Below are 15,111 nucleotides of genomic sequence, written 5' to 3'. Positions count from 1 at the left end.
TTAATTCGCACCGCTTCGGACTGTTTGGCGAAAAGACACGCGCCTTCCCCCTCCTTCCGCCGACTCGCACGCTGCTCACCAACATGGAGTCCCCGGGGCCTCAGCCGCGACCCGATACAGACGAAAATATTGAGTGCTGGGATGATGACGGCGACTTGCAATTCGCCGATGGCATTCAATTCCGCGCCGCATCCAGCGCTGGATCTATAACCAACTCTTCATTCCGACCTTCTGGGCACCGCGATTCAATCTCCTCTCGCCGATCTGCACGGTCTGACTTGGACTCCAACGCAGGAGATGAAGACTGGCAGGTTTTCCTTCAGGAGAACGATGACTTCTCAAAAGAGGAAGCTCTCGCGTCAGCGAAACACGCCGGTATCACCATCCCAACAGATATCCCCAGTTCCGCCCTCATTGGCGGCGCGATCAAACGTTTAACAACCCGCAAGCCAAAAAGAACTTTTGTGGATGACTGGTCTGAAGACGTGGAACTTCCCGACCCAGATACAGTGCTCCAGCTCAGAATTCCGCAGGATGCGAACTTCCCTGAAACATTACGCCAGATCAGCTCAGCAGCCACTAGTCCTATCAAAACTATGGCGTCGCCAGCTTGGCACGAAGATATTTCCACCCGCTTACAGTCGGCACTGACAGGCCTAGATAATTTTCAGGAAGAGAGTGACAGTCCCGTGAACCAAAAGGTCCCAACTATCAGATCCCCGGTTCCCCGATCGCCGCAAAAGAACTATGCGAGTGACACCAAGGACATAGCCGCAAAGTCGGAAGCGGACGACTGTGATCTGGACATTGAGTTTCCACCAGACCATCAACCTTTGCAACTATCCCATCGAAAACAACATACTGGCGTCTCCAGTCCGACCCTGGAGGACTTTGACTTGGAATGGTCTGAAGGCAGCATCGGCGTCAGGGTTGGTGGTACTACTAGAGATGGCCGGTCAGTTCCGAGCTCATCCATATCAATCGCAAGCCCTAGTGTTTCCAGTTGTTTGACAGCGGAAAGTGAGGATGACGGACTGGATGGCATTGTTTTCCCGGAAGGACCACTGGATTTCAACGCTTCGCTCAGGAAAAGAAAGGAGTCGGAAGTGGCTGTGGAGTCAACTCGAACAGAAGAGGCCCAGAAACAGCTTAATCCGCCAGACGCAGATGACTTTTTTGCCGGGATTGAAATCGATAGTGGAAGGGCATTCTCCTCGGGTAAATTGGCATTGAATCCCAACGTCAAATGCAAGACAGAATGGCCTACAAGTCCAACACGCCGTCCCGCCACGACTCTAACCTTCACCAATGCGACTGGATCGCCGCGCACTCGAATTCCACGTCTTTCTGGCCACGACCGGACGCATTCGACGCACCTCGAGACTGTATCGGAGAGTGGTGCGCCTCTGTCAAAATTCCGGAGGTCTCAATCTAGACTTGGCCATTCAGCCCAATCATCCGTGTCCAGTCTTCCGGCAGGTGGTACTCCCTCGACCTCGCCAACACCAGTCTCTGCGACTCGGAAGCTTCTAGGACAAAGACCTTCCAGAGAACCCGCTCCAGATGTTGACGCCAAGCCGCCTGGGCGACTTCTCCGAACTAAACGATCTTTGCCGGCAATTCGTGGAATCACGTCGGCTGTGTCGGGACAAACTTCCCAGCGATCACCGTCTAATCCAGATGGGCCTGTTCGCTCTTCACTCGTAAGGCCCAAAACACCAGTCGAACATGCTGCCAATGAAGGAAGGACTGCCAGTCGAAGGCCACAGGTGCCATTCATCCCCGCGGGTGCATCGGAACGACAATCTCATCATGCCAGTGTCAAGAGCTACCGACCCTCCCGCCGTACCAACTCGGATGGATCTGGGGATTTCCTGAGCCCACAAGGCACTTTCTCACGGCTATCGCATTCAACGCGCCCCGGCGGTCATCGCTCGAGTCTGGGGGACACTAGCACAGAAACTATATCTCAAGCTAGCAAGCGTGCTCTCACTAGACCGACAAAGCGACGCAACTTTGGCGACGGAACAGAGCTGGAGTCTTTCGACGATCTCCCAACTTCTGCGACTACCGAAAGCAAATACACAAAAACCCCCATCGGCCGCGGCGCCCCTCGATCTGTGCGCGCCAAACTCAGCCAGAGTCGCAATACCCCTCCTGTCGAATCCCCTCCTCAACTGTCTACACCCCCATCTACCTCGAAACCCCGTAACTCGACACCCAGATTTGCTCGTGATACAAACGCTTCTCGCAATGCAAGAGAACAGCGCATTGCCTCCTTGAACACCAGGAACCGAGATGTGAACTCGATGTCGACCTTTAATTCCAATTGGAAATCTCACCCAATCACGCGTCTATCCCCATGCTCGGCACCGGTTCGAAGTCGAAAAAACAAGCCGGCAAGCCAAACTTCTTCGAAACCTCACCTGATTAAACCCATGGGGTCCGGCGTGCAAGAAGCCAAATGTAAGAGAAAAAAGCCCCTGTTTTTAGTTCATTCTTATTTCCGATTTCATTTTTTTTCCCTTTCTCTCTTAAAGCCCACCAGTGAAATTGAGGCTAACAATTGCGTATAGCTGTGCGAGGCATGCGGTACAACCCGAACACTTACCGTTGGGAAGGGAACGAGAACGTTGTGCAAGACTTTATTGGTACCGTGCCCCCAAAGTCCCCGAAACCTGCACCGGCCCTCATCGCCAAAGTGGGCACCATGCACAATGTACAGGCTGTGGGGGGCATGGTCTTCGACCCCCACCGCATGTGCTGGCTCCGAGCTAGGTCTCACGGATCCGAGACCCCCAACGACCCCACGTTCGAAGACGAGGATGATGTCTTTGCCGGCCTGGATGACTTGGAGGACAAGGTCGTCGGACGCCCCTCCGGGACCCTGAACGATCTAAACGCCCACCCACCCGGTGAGGAACCGAGCGCGGGCGAATCCTCTGACGAAGGCCCTATCACCGAGGAGTTCGATGTCGGCCCGGAGTTTATTCGACGACAACGGGCCGAGGAAGACAAGTGGAGGCGCAAGGTGGACAGTTGGGTGAGTGCGGACCGCGGTGATCGTGAAACCCACTGGCGCTGGGCCATTCGGGATCTGGTGGCCGACGGTACGGCCTAACCATTGACTCGAGTGCGCCGTCCACCGATTAGGAACGTCTGTGACTGGCCATGGGATGGATTGAATGGAATATGGATACATGAACTAATGACAGGAGGAAGAGTGGACGTCAACTGCCCTTCCCCTCTCCATTGGCCTTGATGAAACTGGCCAAACGAATTTACGGTTGGAACCTGTAACTATATCTGGTGTTCCTTGTTTAGTTGTCTGTGTACATACCTGCTTCTTTCGATGTACCTTTCGTAATGCGATCTGGGCTGGGAAGGGGAACGACAAGGCCACAAGAGAGAAGCCGAGCGGATGTTGAGTCTTGCGGGATGCGGTTGTCTCCCTTCTGTCTTCTCCCTTTCCCTCTCGATTATAGGAAATCCCCGTGTGCGTCCTTTTTCCATCTCAAGTTTCAGCGTGCTTCCTTCCCTCACCGGGCCCATACCTCGTACGGCCCCGATCAACAGGGAGGATCCATGCTGACAATGCTTCCTCGGGGCAATTCCCTCCCTCTACCGTCTTTTGTCTCCCTAGACGGTTCCGAAACACCTCGGACTCGGGGCCTCCAGACGAAACCAGGGCTTTGTTATGCCTTTCGTTTCTTTTTCCTCGTCGCTTAGACATCCTCTCTCCCGCTCCTCCATCCCAGGGATTTGGATGACTCGCGCTGATCGGGAAGTTACAGAGTGACACCGGGTGATAGATTGTATAACGCTCGATGGAAGATGCCCTTCGAATTCTCCCCCCTTTTGGTTTACGACCGGCTCGGACTGCCAGCGCTGCGAGGGTCCGGCGCCAAGTGCATCGAACACGGTGTCTCACCTGTCGCGGACGGGCCAAACGCATGCAATCCTGCCATCCCGCATGCCGCATTGATTGCCTGTCAACGAGACCCAATCCACTTCGCCCTGGCATCAACGCCACGTCAAGGTCACGTCGACTCTCCCTGACAGCACACGATCTGGCTTGGTAGGACAGCAGGCCCGACCAGGATGTCTCGACTCGTTCTCCGGCCCCATGGCTGCCCTAGAACCTCCTTCTAGCCCCCACCCCCCAATTCTCGCCCCACGCACGCGCGCGAGAAGAGGACCAAATACGAAGAAGCAGCAATCGAAAGAGACTCTCGGGCATGCCCCAGAAGGCTGGAACATTGTCCTCCCGCTCAACCCCCAACCCATGCCTTCCGCCACGGCTAGTTGCATGTTTGGACTTTTGCCGGAGCAATCTCCAGCCTGACTTTGTTTGACGGAGGCAAACCTGCAGAAAACAAAGCCCTGCAAGGAAAGATTCGCCTTCCTGTCTGCCCGGTGCCAGAATTGTTCCGTCTCAAGTCGGGGAGGCCCTGATCGTCCCCCCGGGTGCTGTCGCCGATGCATTGAGAGCCGATCCCCAAAGATCCTCCCTCCCCCATAGGTGGCCTCGATTGGCCCAGCGTGGCTCTTAATGAGGCAAAAAGTGGCGCCGGGCATCGAGGTAGGAATCCGTATCACCATTGCTTGTGTGCGCTGTCGTATCAGCCTACCTTGACCCTTCTATTTGCCTCGGCGGGTCGGAAAGATTTCGACAGCGAACCCCAGTCCTCTAGCTCGACGTTCGTTTCTTTTTTTTACCCTTTTCTTATTTTTGGCTTTTTATTTTATTTTTTGATTTTTCTCCCTGGCTCATGCCATTTTCTTCCCTGCAAGCTTGGGTGATACCCTTTTTGGCTGTACCTTACAGAGTTCTGCTCGACTCGCCTGGCTCTATCCTTTCTTTTTTCTGTGAAATATTTGCTGTTGGCCTTCCAGGGATTCCCTCTCTTGCTTCTGCCTACTCTGTTTTGACATGGTCTCGTGCACTTCCTTGGGCATCGGTCATGTCCTGCAAGATTCGTCTGGGGGGTCTTGCGGGTCCTTTTAATACAATTGCTAAGCCCATTGATGTGGTCCTTGACTTTTGTTCAACTCTTCCCCTTGGTATTTCTCGGGTTCCAATACCAAGCATCGACCTACTCTCTCCTTATATCAACAAGCTTCGCAACAACTACGACCTTGGCGTGTTCGAAACTTCTTGGTTTACTGCCCACCACTCTTGTTGATACCTCTTCTCTTTCTCTCAAGGCTAGGTGTGAGGTGGAAAGCAGAAGTACTAGATAACGACTGCCTGTTTGTACAGGGCATCAGAGACGATGAGCAATTTTGCAAGACGCAATGACGGCAACGACAGTTATCTGATGAATCAACAAATGACGGTTCCTGGTACCTATAGTCACCAAGACGGCCACGAGTTCAATACTGCTGGTTCTGGCTCGTACCATTTTCCGCAGCACTCCTTCAACCCATATGGGTCTCAGTTTGGGGGTCCTCCCTATGGGCAGCAGTCAAGCATGAGCCAAGGCATGCCGCATTTACAGTATGCTGACCACACCATTCCATCGATGTCTACCTCGGATGATATGAGACTCCATCATCCATCCTCGCAGTATATCACGCAATCCAGGTATCTGCAATCATCTCGCTACCCGTCTCTTCGTGAGCCATACGAAGTAGACATCGAAAGTCAGGAGTCCTGCAACGAGGGCTCCAAGCTATCAGAGCCAGTACTGCCTACTCCTGATGGCTTCCCAGATGTGAAAGAGTTTGATCAACTCATGCAGAGGTAGGTGTACCTCTCGGTGTCTATCGGCACATAGTTTCCTGACAATGACTGAAAAATTACTGACTCGAACATTTTTGATCAGCTACGTTGATGACCTTTCGATCAAGAAGCAAGACAAGGCCTTGATCCACGCGTCAAGGGCACGTAACATTCGAACTGTTCTGAATGACCCAAAGGACACTGCAGTCGAATCTGCTCAATTTCGGTGAGTACGATCCCTCGTGGTTGGGAATTAACCAGTTACTGACATAGATAGATTCTGGGTCAAAAAGATGTTCAAGCTCCAGCCAGTCGGCGTAGGGACGGCAGAAGTACGTATCTCCTCGGAATGAATTTTATCAATTGCTAACGAAGCTCATCAGTGCCGCAAGATGATCTGCCATGAGGGCAAGCCCGTCGCGATCCGTGAGAAACTATTCAAAATCCTCACAAAGGCACACCAACAGTGCCAACACGGTGGCCGAGATAAGACCTCTGCCCAGGTCCGACGCATTTATTCATGGTAGGTCTCCTAGAACGCGCAGCCAGCAATGACTTGGCCAAACCTACTCACCACTGGCCTTAATCCAGGGTGCCGAAGGAATTGATATCTCGTTTCGTGAAGATCTGCCCGACGTGTCAGGTTCGCCGAGGAGGATCTCGATTGACGCCACCGAACTCTCGTCGGAGCTCCCCACGGCTTGAAATGGTTCCTCGATCTCCAAAGCTTCCGTCACCACCCATATCCCGACGCGAGTCTACTTTTGGGGGACAGGTTGCCATGGATCGGGCGCAGTCGGACTACTTCAATCAGATACATGGCCACGGTGGATGGATGGATGGCCATCAAAACATGCAAGGCCGTCCTGCTCTAGGCACAGGAGTCCGCTCCTATCATGGTCCGATGGGCAATCTTTCACATTCGATCGCAGGCACTTTGGACCCCTTCTCTGCCGATCTCTCAGTGCCACCGTCCCAGCTTAGCTATACGACGGGATACGTTCCTACCCACGGTACGCACACGCAGCGAGATTTCTAGGTTTTTCCTGGGATCAGAATGTGTCTATTTCCATGGTATATTATTCACTGCCGCAATGGACATTCAGCGTCAGGGAAGGAGGCAAATAAAAAAATATATAAAAATGTTATTTGGTAGGGCATAGGACAGCCCTGGCCCCGATGACCTGGCCCCAGCAGAGGGGGAGATGAAACCAGGGGAAAAAAAAGGAAAAAAAGAGAAAACAGAACAAAATAAAACCGGGACTGTGGAACTAGGCGTATTTGGCTGCAAGAGAGCAGCTCCAGGCTAGAATCCTAACAACGCATAATGAAATTTAATGCATCTTATTATGACATTTCGCTTGGGAATAAGAACAGTCTCCTCCACAACGTACTTGATAGTCATGGCGATGGCAAGGGCAGGCCGGCGAATGAGGCAGCAGGAAATACCATGCGTCTTAATCACCGCGATCCGCAACAGGAATCTCACGAATTAAATTTCTGCGCAAAGACAAAGCATCGATTCGTAAACTCAGATCATTTATCAAACAACAGCACGAGGCTGGAGCATAATCATTCGAGGTGTATTAATGGGGTTTGAAGTTGGCCCTCAAACACCGCCTCTGAGTGAACACGGAGAGAACCGGCCACACGGGACAAGAGCCGAACAATATCGGCCGACAAGATTCATGGGAAAGTGCAGAATTTCGCATCGTACTACTGCTTTCTCTTTCTTGGACCCAGCATCTTTTTTTCAAACAGGCAGTGAGAATTTCTTTCCCTTCAGTACCCTAGCAAAAGGTTAGTCATGGTAAGTCTCCCGAGACTGAGAAATTCCAACTTACTTGTTGTAATAGATGTAGAAGAAGTCCGAGTAGAGCAAGGTCTGAATAATGCCTGCAAGGATGGGAACAGGCTGGAATGATCGCTGGAAGGAGGCCTCGGTGAAGTATCGGTATATCCAGTTGGGAATGTAGAGAGCCCGGTAAGCACCCAGGGCAAACAAATAGTGTGTCGTAATTGTGTCTGCTTCACCAGTCCGCTGCAGCATAAACAGTTGAGGCAAGATAGCTACTGATTCCAACCAGATGGAGAAGGTCCAGAGAATCTACATGTCGTTAATCGGCGGGGTCACTTGAGCGGTAGCCAGAGACATAGGGCGTGCAGTCGGGAGACGCACCTCGGAAAAACTGTATCTGTGTGGGAAGAGGAGAGCCAGGATCGCACTGATACCCAGGAGATACTGGACCTTGAATGTGTCAAGGTTGGGGTCGTGCGTTGGCTTGTAATCGTTGAGCATGAGATAGATGATATAACCTGATGACCCGATAAAAAGAAGCTTGAAAGTGGTGAGATACAGAGAGTCCGTAAAGGTCCAGAAGAGATCTAGTCGGGAAAGAGGACCGTTTGGTTAGCAAGTCTGCGTCGCATCGACAAGGCGGGACGATTAGCTGAAGCTCACCTAGGTAGCGAGTAACGAAAACCAGCAAATAGAGCAATTGTGATTTGAAGGAGACTCCAGAACAGCTCTGCGACATCGTGTTAGTGGTGAGGAGGAAGGAGAGGCTAAGAAGCGTACGCTGGAGGACTTCATCTTCTGAAGAAGGATGAAGATCGACGCCAGGTGAGAGAAATCGCCTATTCGAATCAGTATATCGCATCACAGGTACTGAGCATGATGCCCTCACCTAGCAGCCTGAAGATATTCATGATGTCGGATGCGGTATGGAAAACTGAGGCGGGAGGAAGAGAGTTGTTGACACGAAACCAAATGGAAGGGGGACGAAACTGCCGATCAGGTACGCGCGCCGGGGCCAAGCGGGAGCTCCACCTCCTCGCCTTGCTCTGAACTATGTGATCTCCGCCTTGCACCGATCAAAGATGTGAGTTCCTTGGTTTAGAAAAAATTAATGGTAGAAGAGAGAAAAAGACAGGAGCTGCCGATGGTGACTTTAGAATTCATTTTAAGTCAAGTCAGAAAGGGTGGTTAAAAAAAAAAAAAAGAAAAGAAAAGAAAAAAAGGGAAGAAAGAAATTATGATACAATTACGCCAGTTATCCAGTAATTGAGCCAGCCAGACGCCATTCGAACCCCCGCTAAAAAAACAGAAAATAAATGTAAAGTATGAAGAAAACAGCGAATAAGTGATCATCGCCTGTCAATATCAATACATGATCCCACCACCTGTGCTTTCATCGGCCATACGCTGGAGGTGACCCTCAGCCAATTCACTCTTCAGAGCACATATTGAGCTCTCACGGTCCAATCGGTCCCAGTCACGCAATCCTGATCTTCTGGGCCTCTGTGTCTCGCGCATTTGATCAAGCAGTTTCTCTTTATCAGACTCAAGCTGAGCGAGCCGTTTCTCCGTCCCGACATCTAGTGTGGATGGTAGTGCTCTACCCCCGGGGATAATTGAGCCTAACCCAGCAAGAAAATTAGGATTTCTGGGCGCTGGGGAGGAAATGGCAGAGACTGAACTATTCTGACGGGTGCCAGGGTGCCGATACCCTGTCCCTGGCGCCAATGGTGTTGATGGAGTGAGAGATGCCCGAGGGCCCGAAGGAGCACCATGCGACGGCATGGTGGGCGGTGCACGACGCGCTGACATCGGGGCCCCCATCCAGGAACCATCTCGGGAACTGGGCCCGTGGCGGGGTCGCGTCGGTGCCGAAAGAATGGAAGCGTTATGGGATCCGCGGCTTTGAGGTGGTGCTCCTCTTGGACCCTGGGATGGACCCAATGGAGGAGACTGGCTTACGCCGAGATTTCTAGGCTGAGTTGGAATGTTCCTCCCAAAACGAGACGGCCCTGACATTGAATTCTCGGATGGTTCTTTTCTCGGGAAGCGGTCGGAGGTTTCCTGCGCTTTCCCGAAGTCCGTCGTGACTGATTGATATACTTGGTCTCGGTATGGGGAGCGTCTCGGTGGCCCGGAGGGCCGGTGGTATGGTAGTTGGTTGGCAGGTGATCGACTGCGACTTCGGAAAGGAGGTGGTCCACCACGCTCGGGATGATTCGAAGGAGACGAGCGTCTGGATGTAGCATTGGACTCGACCACCGGGACGTGCGTGGGAGATGCTTGTCTGGATCGCGATGGAAGTCGGTCTTTGCCTGTATCGGCAGGGTGTTCCCCACGATGAGCACGAGAAGGACTCTGCGAGCGGGATGTAGTTGACATTTGTGTCCTTGGAGGAGATGCTCCTCGACCATATCTGTCCCCATTGGAGATTGTGGGAGTACTTCGCCGTGTCGTTCGGGCTAGATCTTGGTTACCTGGAGACGTATCCCGAGCACGACGTGGACTGCTGCGCCCTCGGGACGCATCGCGAGCCCCTCCTTCGCTGTAAGGCGACCTCGATCGCCATGATGGAGGAGGTGATCTGACTCTGTCATCTCTTCGCGGAGAGAACCTTCGCGGCGGGGATCGCCTCCGCCCATACGGACCTTGGCCGTAACCTCTAGGTTGGAAGGGAGGTGTTCGTGAGCGTCGGCGGTAGTCAGAGGGTGAGCGACTTCGTGGCCGTGCAAATCCTCGATTTGATGGGACCCAGGTGTCAGCTTGGAGACGAGAGCGATTGCGTGGAGGTGAACGTCGTCGTGGCTCGTAGCCTCGAGAAGGAGACCGACCAGCACGATCAGACGGTCGGTAGCTTTCACCTCCTCGACGTTCGTCAAATCTTCTGCAATCCCAGTCCATGTTCGTGAGTTTGTCGGTTCAAAAGACAAGGAGGTAGAATCAAACGGACCTGGAAGTTTCCTTGCCGCAGATACAAAGTGGCAGGCGGTGGCGGAACAGCGTCGGGATGCAAACTACCATGTATACTACCGTCTGATAATCTGATTGTACATATTACTTTAATACTGTTGGGTGCACTGAAAACGTCGATACGCCTTATAGTGGCTACTTTGGCCAGGATTTGATAAGCACTGTCAGCGTTTCCATCGCGACAACGGTCATGCCTATACTAGTTTGATCGTCGTCTGAAATGTTTTGAAATTCGGTCGTCGAGTAAAAATACAAGGAGGGTAGCTGGCACGAAAAACACGACCTAAAGTATTATAAAACAGAGGTCTTCATAGACAGAGACCAAGCATGACAATTAGCGCTTGCCTTTCCGCTCTTCGTCCTTGCGCAGTCGCTTGCGGCTCTCCTGGGCGATCATGTCGCTGAGATCTTCCTGGAAGCCCCACTGAGACTGGTTCTGTTGTTGTCGTTGCGCCTCATACAAGTTGTGAACATTCTCCTTGCTCAGACCATCTCCGGCTTGAATCGCGTCCAGATCGACAGATACCTCCACATCACCAGGCTTTTTGCGCTTTCGGCTTTGGTCGTCCACGCCCAAGACAGGTGGGTTTCCAGACGATGATCTGAGGTCGTATGCTCGGTCGCCTCCGAAGAAACCTTGAACATTGGTCTGCCTTTCTGGGATCACCTGGTAAGCACTCCGTGGATAGGGAGATTCTTCGGTCTCCGCCCCCCGGTGATGTTTCCGAACATCAAATTCTCCCGAGATATTCTCGGTCCTCCCGAGCTCTGGTGGGACGGCCGGTGCCATGTCATTGGAAGTATCCAGGTCATTGGGCGAGTGAATCTCGTTGGAGCCATCATTCTCATCATCTTCCTCTTCATCTTCCTCGTCCCCCTCTTCCTCACTGTCTTCCTCGGATTCTTCAGATTCTTGTAACTCTCCCCAGAGATCCTTTTCAACGGGCTCCCCTTGCTGATCATTCTGTTGGGGCTGAAGGATTCCGAAGATGTCGCCGCCGTAGAGTGGCCGGTTGTGTTCATCTACGGGGGGCTTGCCATACCCTCCTGGATGATAACCCCACATCCCACCCGGTGGAGGCGCCGCGTTAAGGCCAGGGATTTTCAGTACGGGGTATGAGGGCGGCGGTCCATATCGTTGCTGACTGATGAGCCACGGGGGAGGTGCGCCTGGAGGCATATTGAGGGCCTCCTTCAACTCATCGCTCAGATCACCCGGACGAAGGTGCTTCAGGTTGGTTTCGAACTCCTTGCCCTCGTAGTAGATTTCACCATAACGGGTAAGCTCAGGCTTGGTTTGAAAGCGGAAGAAGGCCTCGTAGAGTTTTTGATAGTCGATATCCAGTTTTCCCATCTTTGGTTGAACTCTCTCGCGTTGTTTCTGTTTAAGGGAAGATTGCTCCTGTTTATCCAACGCGGCATCACGCATCTCTGAGATACCAGTCTCCTGGATAAATTTCGGAAGGGCGAAAGGGGCTTTTTCGACGCCGCGCTTGGACGAGAGGTACTCGCGCTTCAGAGACCAGTGTGATGGAACGGGAACAACGTTTCGATGCGCCTTAAGGTGAATCAATAGTTTTGGATCAGGAGCAGACGTATCCGTCCACTCCACGATTTCAGGCTTCTGTACCATAGCTTTCAGTTCGGCCACAGAAAGCTTGTTCATCTCCTTTCGCTTCTTCTTTGAGATATTCGATTCGTTTGCATTTTCCTCGTCTGGAATTTCGTCCTCGTCATCAAAATACACTTCAGGTTTCTCGGCTTCTTTTGTGGGGTCTGTGTCTCCGGTGTCGTTAAACTTCTCGATGATGCCCTTGTACATCTCCCATAGAGGGTCGCCAGGCGCTGGGAGGATCGCGATTGGTGCTTCTGGCGTAGCATCATTTGTGTCTGCAATTTGTAGATTTGGGTCTGATTCTTCCTTCTGAGGTTGCTTAGCGGGCGCGCTCGTGGCCTTGGGAGAAATGTTAGTCAACGTTGACTGGTTGGATACCAGGAGTGGAAAGCTCACCTGAGCCTTTTGAGCCTTTTTCCGAGCTCGTCGGTGCTGATTCTTGCTAGCCTTCATGACTGATTGTATCGAAACACGCGGGTAACCAGACGTCGACGGGAGTCGTTAAGTGAGGAAGTCAAGGTACATTCGCGCCGTAGATGAGTTTCAGCGAACGCCCAGTCCTCGCGCAATCCTGGATCCAATACCTGATTGGTGGTTACTCTCACCGCCCTGTACCACGTTCGCCCGACACGTCTCCTCACCAGCAACAAAGTGCATTACAAAAAACTCTGTCGTGGATCTGACATTTACAATTAGAGATTTAAGAATCTATAACTTTGATCTAGTGTACATTCAGTCGCAATTGGGGGAGTAATAATCATAGAAGATATCGGTGACATTGTCAGGGCCCGGAACAGGACCAGAGAAAAAGCACCGCGGCCACACATTCTCATCCTTATAAGGCGAGGTTCGGGATATTCCCAATTGAATATATGCGTTCCGGTAAAGTGGCGAGAGTATTTGTGTGTGAAGGCTTTGCGAATAGTACGACTTTACCTCTTCTTCTTCGCCGATTTTGATTCTAGCAAGTAATTAGTGACCGAGGGACAAATGTTCTTCGTCAAATGGGAGGCTCACCTGCGGCAGTTCTCTTCTTTTTGGGTCGGCCCTTTCCGCGCAATTTCGCACTGCATCATCAAGTTAGTGACGAAGCCACAGGAGACAGTCGCGCACCACATACATTTGAATAGCTTCCTCTCGGTCATCCTCGGCCTCGTCGAAAGTCGTCAAGCCGAGAGGTTTGTATGTATTCTGGAGGTCTCTAAAAGAAACCGTCTTTTTCGGGTACCAGGCTGAAAGTGCCGGTCCTCGTAGCCGTTGTCTAAGGATCTTGTTTCCAAGCCGAAGCCTTTGTGGGTTGAAGTTGAGAGAGAAGATGCGGCATTGGGTCTGGAACGAGGGAAAACTTTAGCAGGCGCAGGGGGTAGCGTTGGTGCAGAAGCCAGTTACCTTGACTAGATCAAGAATCCGAGTTCGCGACATCTTGAATTGGGGTCCTTACGTGAACGTGAAGGAAGGAGGTCGATGCGCTTAATGATGTTCCGGCGCGAAGCTTCCGCGGAATAAAGGCTTGTCATGTGACACTGTTTTCAGGTGGGTCTGTGAGCGCTGGGAGAGCTCTCCTTATCAACCACTCAACTTGCAAAGCGATGGGTTCGAAAAGGTTACTTGATGCCTCTGGCAGCTGTTCTCCGAATGAGCTAGTCAAACGCTCCAAGGTAGGCATTCCCCAGGGTCGGCATAACCGCAGTAAAATGTCGGTCCGACGAGGTTGCTTGTGATCTAACACTTGGTAGAAGTTCAATCACTCGACAGAATCATCAGCACATGAATTGATTAAAAAGGATGAACTAGCGAAATTCAAAAACCCAGATTCCCGCCTCTCGCATTTGAGGGATCTTGTGCGCGAGATCATAGCCGATCCGGAGTTCGACAACATTGAATCCAACATCGCAACAGCAGTTTCCACGCTCAATACTGCATTTCAACATAAGGAGTCATCCCAGGCCTGTCCTAAAATGGAAGATCGCAGCCACGTCTCTGTGCCGGGAAGTAACAAAGAAGGGCCTCCTGCCTTGCCGCCAATTTCCGATGATCGATTGGAAAGGGCCGTCTTTACGCACCCAGCTTACGGCAACGGCCAAAATGCCACTTATGATCGACTGGAAATACTGGGAGATGCTTACATCGAGCTGATTGCGACGAAAATGGTCTGGAGGCAGTTTCCAGATATCCCCTCGGGTCGCATATCCCAGATTCGGGAGCTATTGGTCAAGAACGAAACCCTAGCTAATTTCGCTGATATGTATGGCTTCTCTCGCAGAGCAAATGTGCCATCTGACTACACCAGCCAGCCGAAACGATGGACCAAAACAAAGGGTGACATTTTCGAGGCCTATGTAGCGGCGGTCATCCTTTCTGACCATGTGGATGGCTACACGGTTGCAGATAAATGGCTTGCTAGCCTGTGGCTCCCAAAGCTCAATGAGTTGGGGCATCAGAAGTCGGTATTGCGCTCAAAGGAGCAGCTGGCTAAGGAAATTATGGCGAAAGGCATCAAGTTGGACTACATTGAGGAGCAACCGTCTTTGCATCAAAAGGGTACTGGCACTCAGACTTTCTTCATAGGTGTTTATCTTACTGGATGGGGCTGGAACAGGAAGCATCTCGGCTCCGGTCAGGGCCCAAGCAAGAGTGCAGCTGGTGATGAGGCTGCCAAGGATGCTCTTCAGAACACGCATCTGATTTCACAAATCAGCTCAGCCAAGAAACGATCACTCGGAAGAGCATGAAAACTCTCTTCTGTGATATCCTCAATTCTCCATATCTACTTCATCTGGTCGGGTCTTATAAGACTTGATACATATCGAGGATAATTGTAGAGAAAATAGCCAGGTTGGTTAGCGACATGTGACTAGGGTGGTAGGCAAAAGGGACTCAGGGTAGGATACGTGTATTCTCGTAAACACAAGATTAACGCTTGAAGAACTCAAGCGTATCGGTCTCTAGGTGAGGGGTCTTATACCTATGGGATTGACCGCTCGTTCTGACTCGGTTATGCAC

The 15,111-nt window shown here is 51.8% G+C and overlaps 8 protein-coding genes across 8 annotated transcripts; 3 read left to right on the top strand and 5 right to left on the bottom strand.

The window, feature by feature from the left end:
- Positions 1-83: 83 nt before the first annotated feature.
- N7532_007468 (putative cytokinesis regulator (Byr4)) lies at positions 84-3,109 on the top strand (the record flags this gene model as incomplete). Its single annotated transcript, XM_056619961.1, has 2 exons — positions 84-2,466; positions 2,577-3,109. Coding segments are annotated over 2 exons (2,916 nt in total), but the record flags the coding sequence as incomplete, so codon positions are not given.
- Positions 3,110-5,276: 2,167 nt separating this feature from the next.
- Positions 5,277-6,764, top strand: N7532_007467 (integrase zinc binding domain-containing protein; the record flags this gene model as incomplete). The annotated part of the gene is made up of 5 exons (XM_056619960.1): positions 5,277-5,746; positions 5,829-5,951; positions 6,003-6,057; positions 6,109-6,248; positions 6,317-6,764. 5 exons carry the CDS (start codon positions 5,277-5,279, stop codon positions 6,762-6,764), a joined length of 1,236 nt encoding a protein of 411 aa, XP_056473326.1.
- A 714-nt stretch (positions 6,765-7,478) lies between these two features.
- N7532_007466 (uncharacterized protein) lies at positions 7,479-8,434 on the bottom strand (the record flags this gene model as incomplete). Its single annotated transcript, XM_056619959.1, has 6 exons — positions 7,479-7,515; positions 7,570-7,832; positions 7,905-8,110; positions 8,187-8,253; positions 8,304-8,362; positions 8,413-8,434. The coding sequence occupies 6 exons, from the start codon at positions 8,432-8,434 to the stop codon at positions 7,479-7,481; spliced, it is 654 nt and encodes a 217-aa protein (XP_056473325.1).
- Positions 8,435-8,888: 454 nt separating this feature from the next.
- Positions 8,889-9,905, bottom strand: N7532_007465 (uncharacterized protein; the record flags this gene model as incomplete). The annotated part of the gene is made up of 1 exon (XM_056619958.1): positions 8,889-9,905. The coding sequence occupies one exon, from the start codon at positions 9,903-9,905 to the stop codon at positions 8,889-8,891; it is 1,017 nt and encodes a 338-aa protein (XP_056473324.1).
- An 80-nt stretch (positions 9,906-9,985) lies between these two features.
- On the bottom strand, positions 9,986-10,544 carry N7532_007464 (uncharacterized protein; the record flags this gene model as incomplete). The annotated part of the gene is made up of 2 exons (XM_056619957.1): positions 9,986-10,473; positions 10,499-10,544. 2 exons carry the CDS (start codon positions 10,542-10,544, stop codon positions 9,986-9,988), a joined length of 534 nt encoding a protein of 177 aa, XP_056473323.1.
- A 283-nt stretch (positions 10,545-10,827) lies between these two features.
- Positions 10,828-12,561, bottom strand: N7532_007463 (U2 snRNP complex subunit CUS1; the record flags this gene model as incomplete). The annotated part of the gene is made up of 1 exon (XM_056619956.1): positions 10,828-12,561. The coding sequence occupies one exon, from the start codon at positions 12,559-12,561 to the stop codon at positions 10,828-10,830; it is 1,734 nt and encodes a 577-aa protein (XP_056473322.1).
- Positions 12,562-13,040: 479 nt separating this feature from the next.
- On the bottom strand, positions 13,041-13,530 carry N7532_007462 (mitochondrial 37S ribosomal protein mS33; the record flags this gene model as incomplete). Its single annotated transcript, XM_056619955.1, has 4 exons — positions 13,041-13,069; positions 13,126-13,175; positions 13,229-13,437; positions 13,498-13,530. 4 exons carry the CDS (start codon positions 13,528-13,530, stop codon positions 13,041-13,043), a joined length of 321 nt encoding a protein of 106 aa, XP_056473321.1.
- A 167-nt stretch (positions 13,531-13,697) lies between these two features.
- On the top strand, positions 13,698-14,840 carry N7532_007461 (ribonuclease III; the record flags this gene model as incomplete). The annotated part of the gene is made up of 2 exons (XM_056619954.1): positions 13,698-13,766; positions 13,845-14,840. 2 exons carry the CDS (start codon positions 13,698-13,700, stop codon positions 14,838-14,840), a joined length of 1,065 nt encoding a protein of 354 aa, XP_056473320.1.
- Positions 14,841-15,111: the final 271 nt, after the last annotated feature.

This window comes from Penicillium argentinense, assembly GCF_028826775.1.
Source record: "Penicillium argentinense strain IBT 30761 chromosome Unknown utg000006l_segment0_segment0, whole genome shotgun sequence".
NCBI lineage: Eukaryota > Fungi > Ascomycota > Eurotiomycetes > Eurotiales > Aspergillaceae > Penicillium > Penicillium argentinense.
Note: the sequence above shows the minus strand (reverse complement) of the source record. Positions and strands in the feature narration are given on the sequence as shown.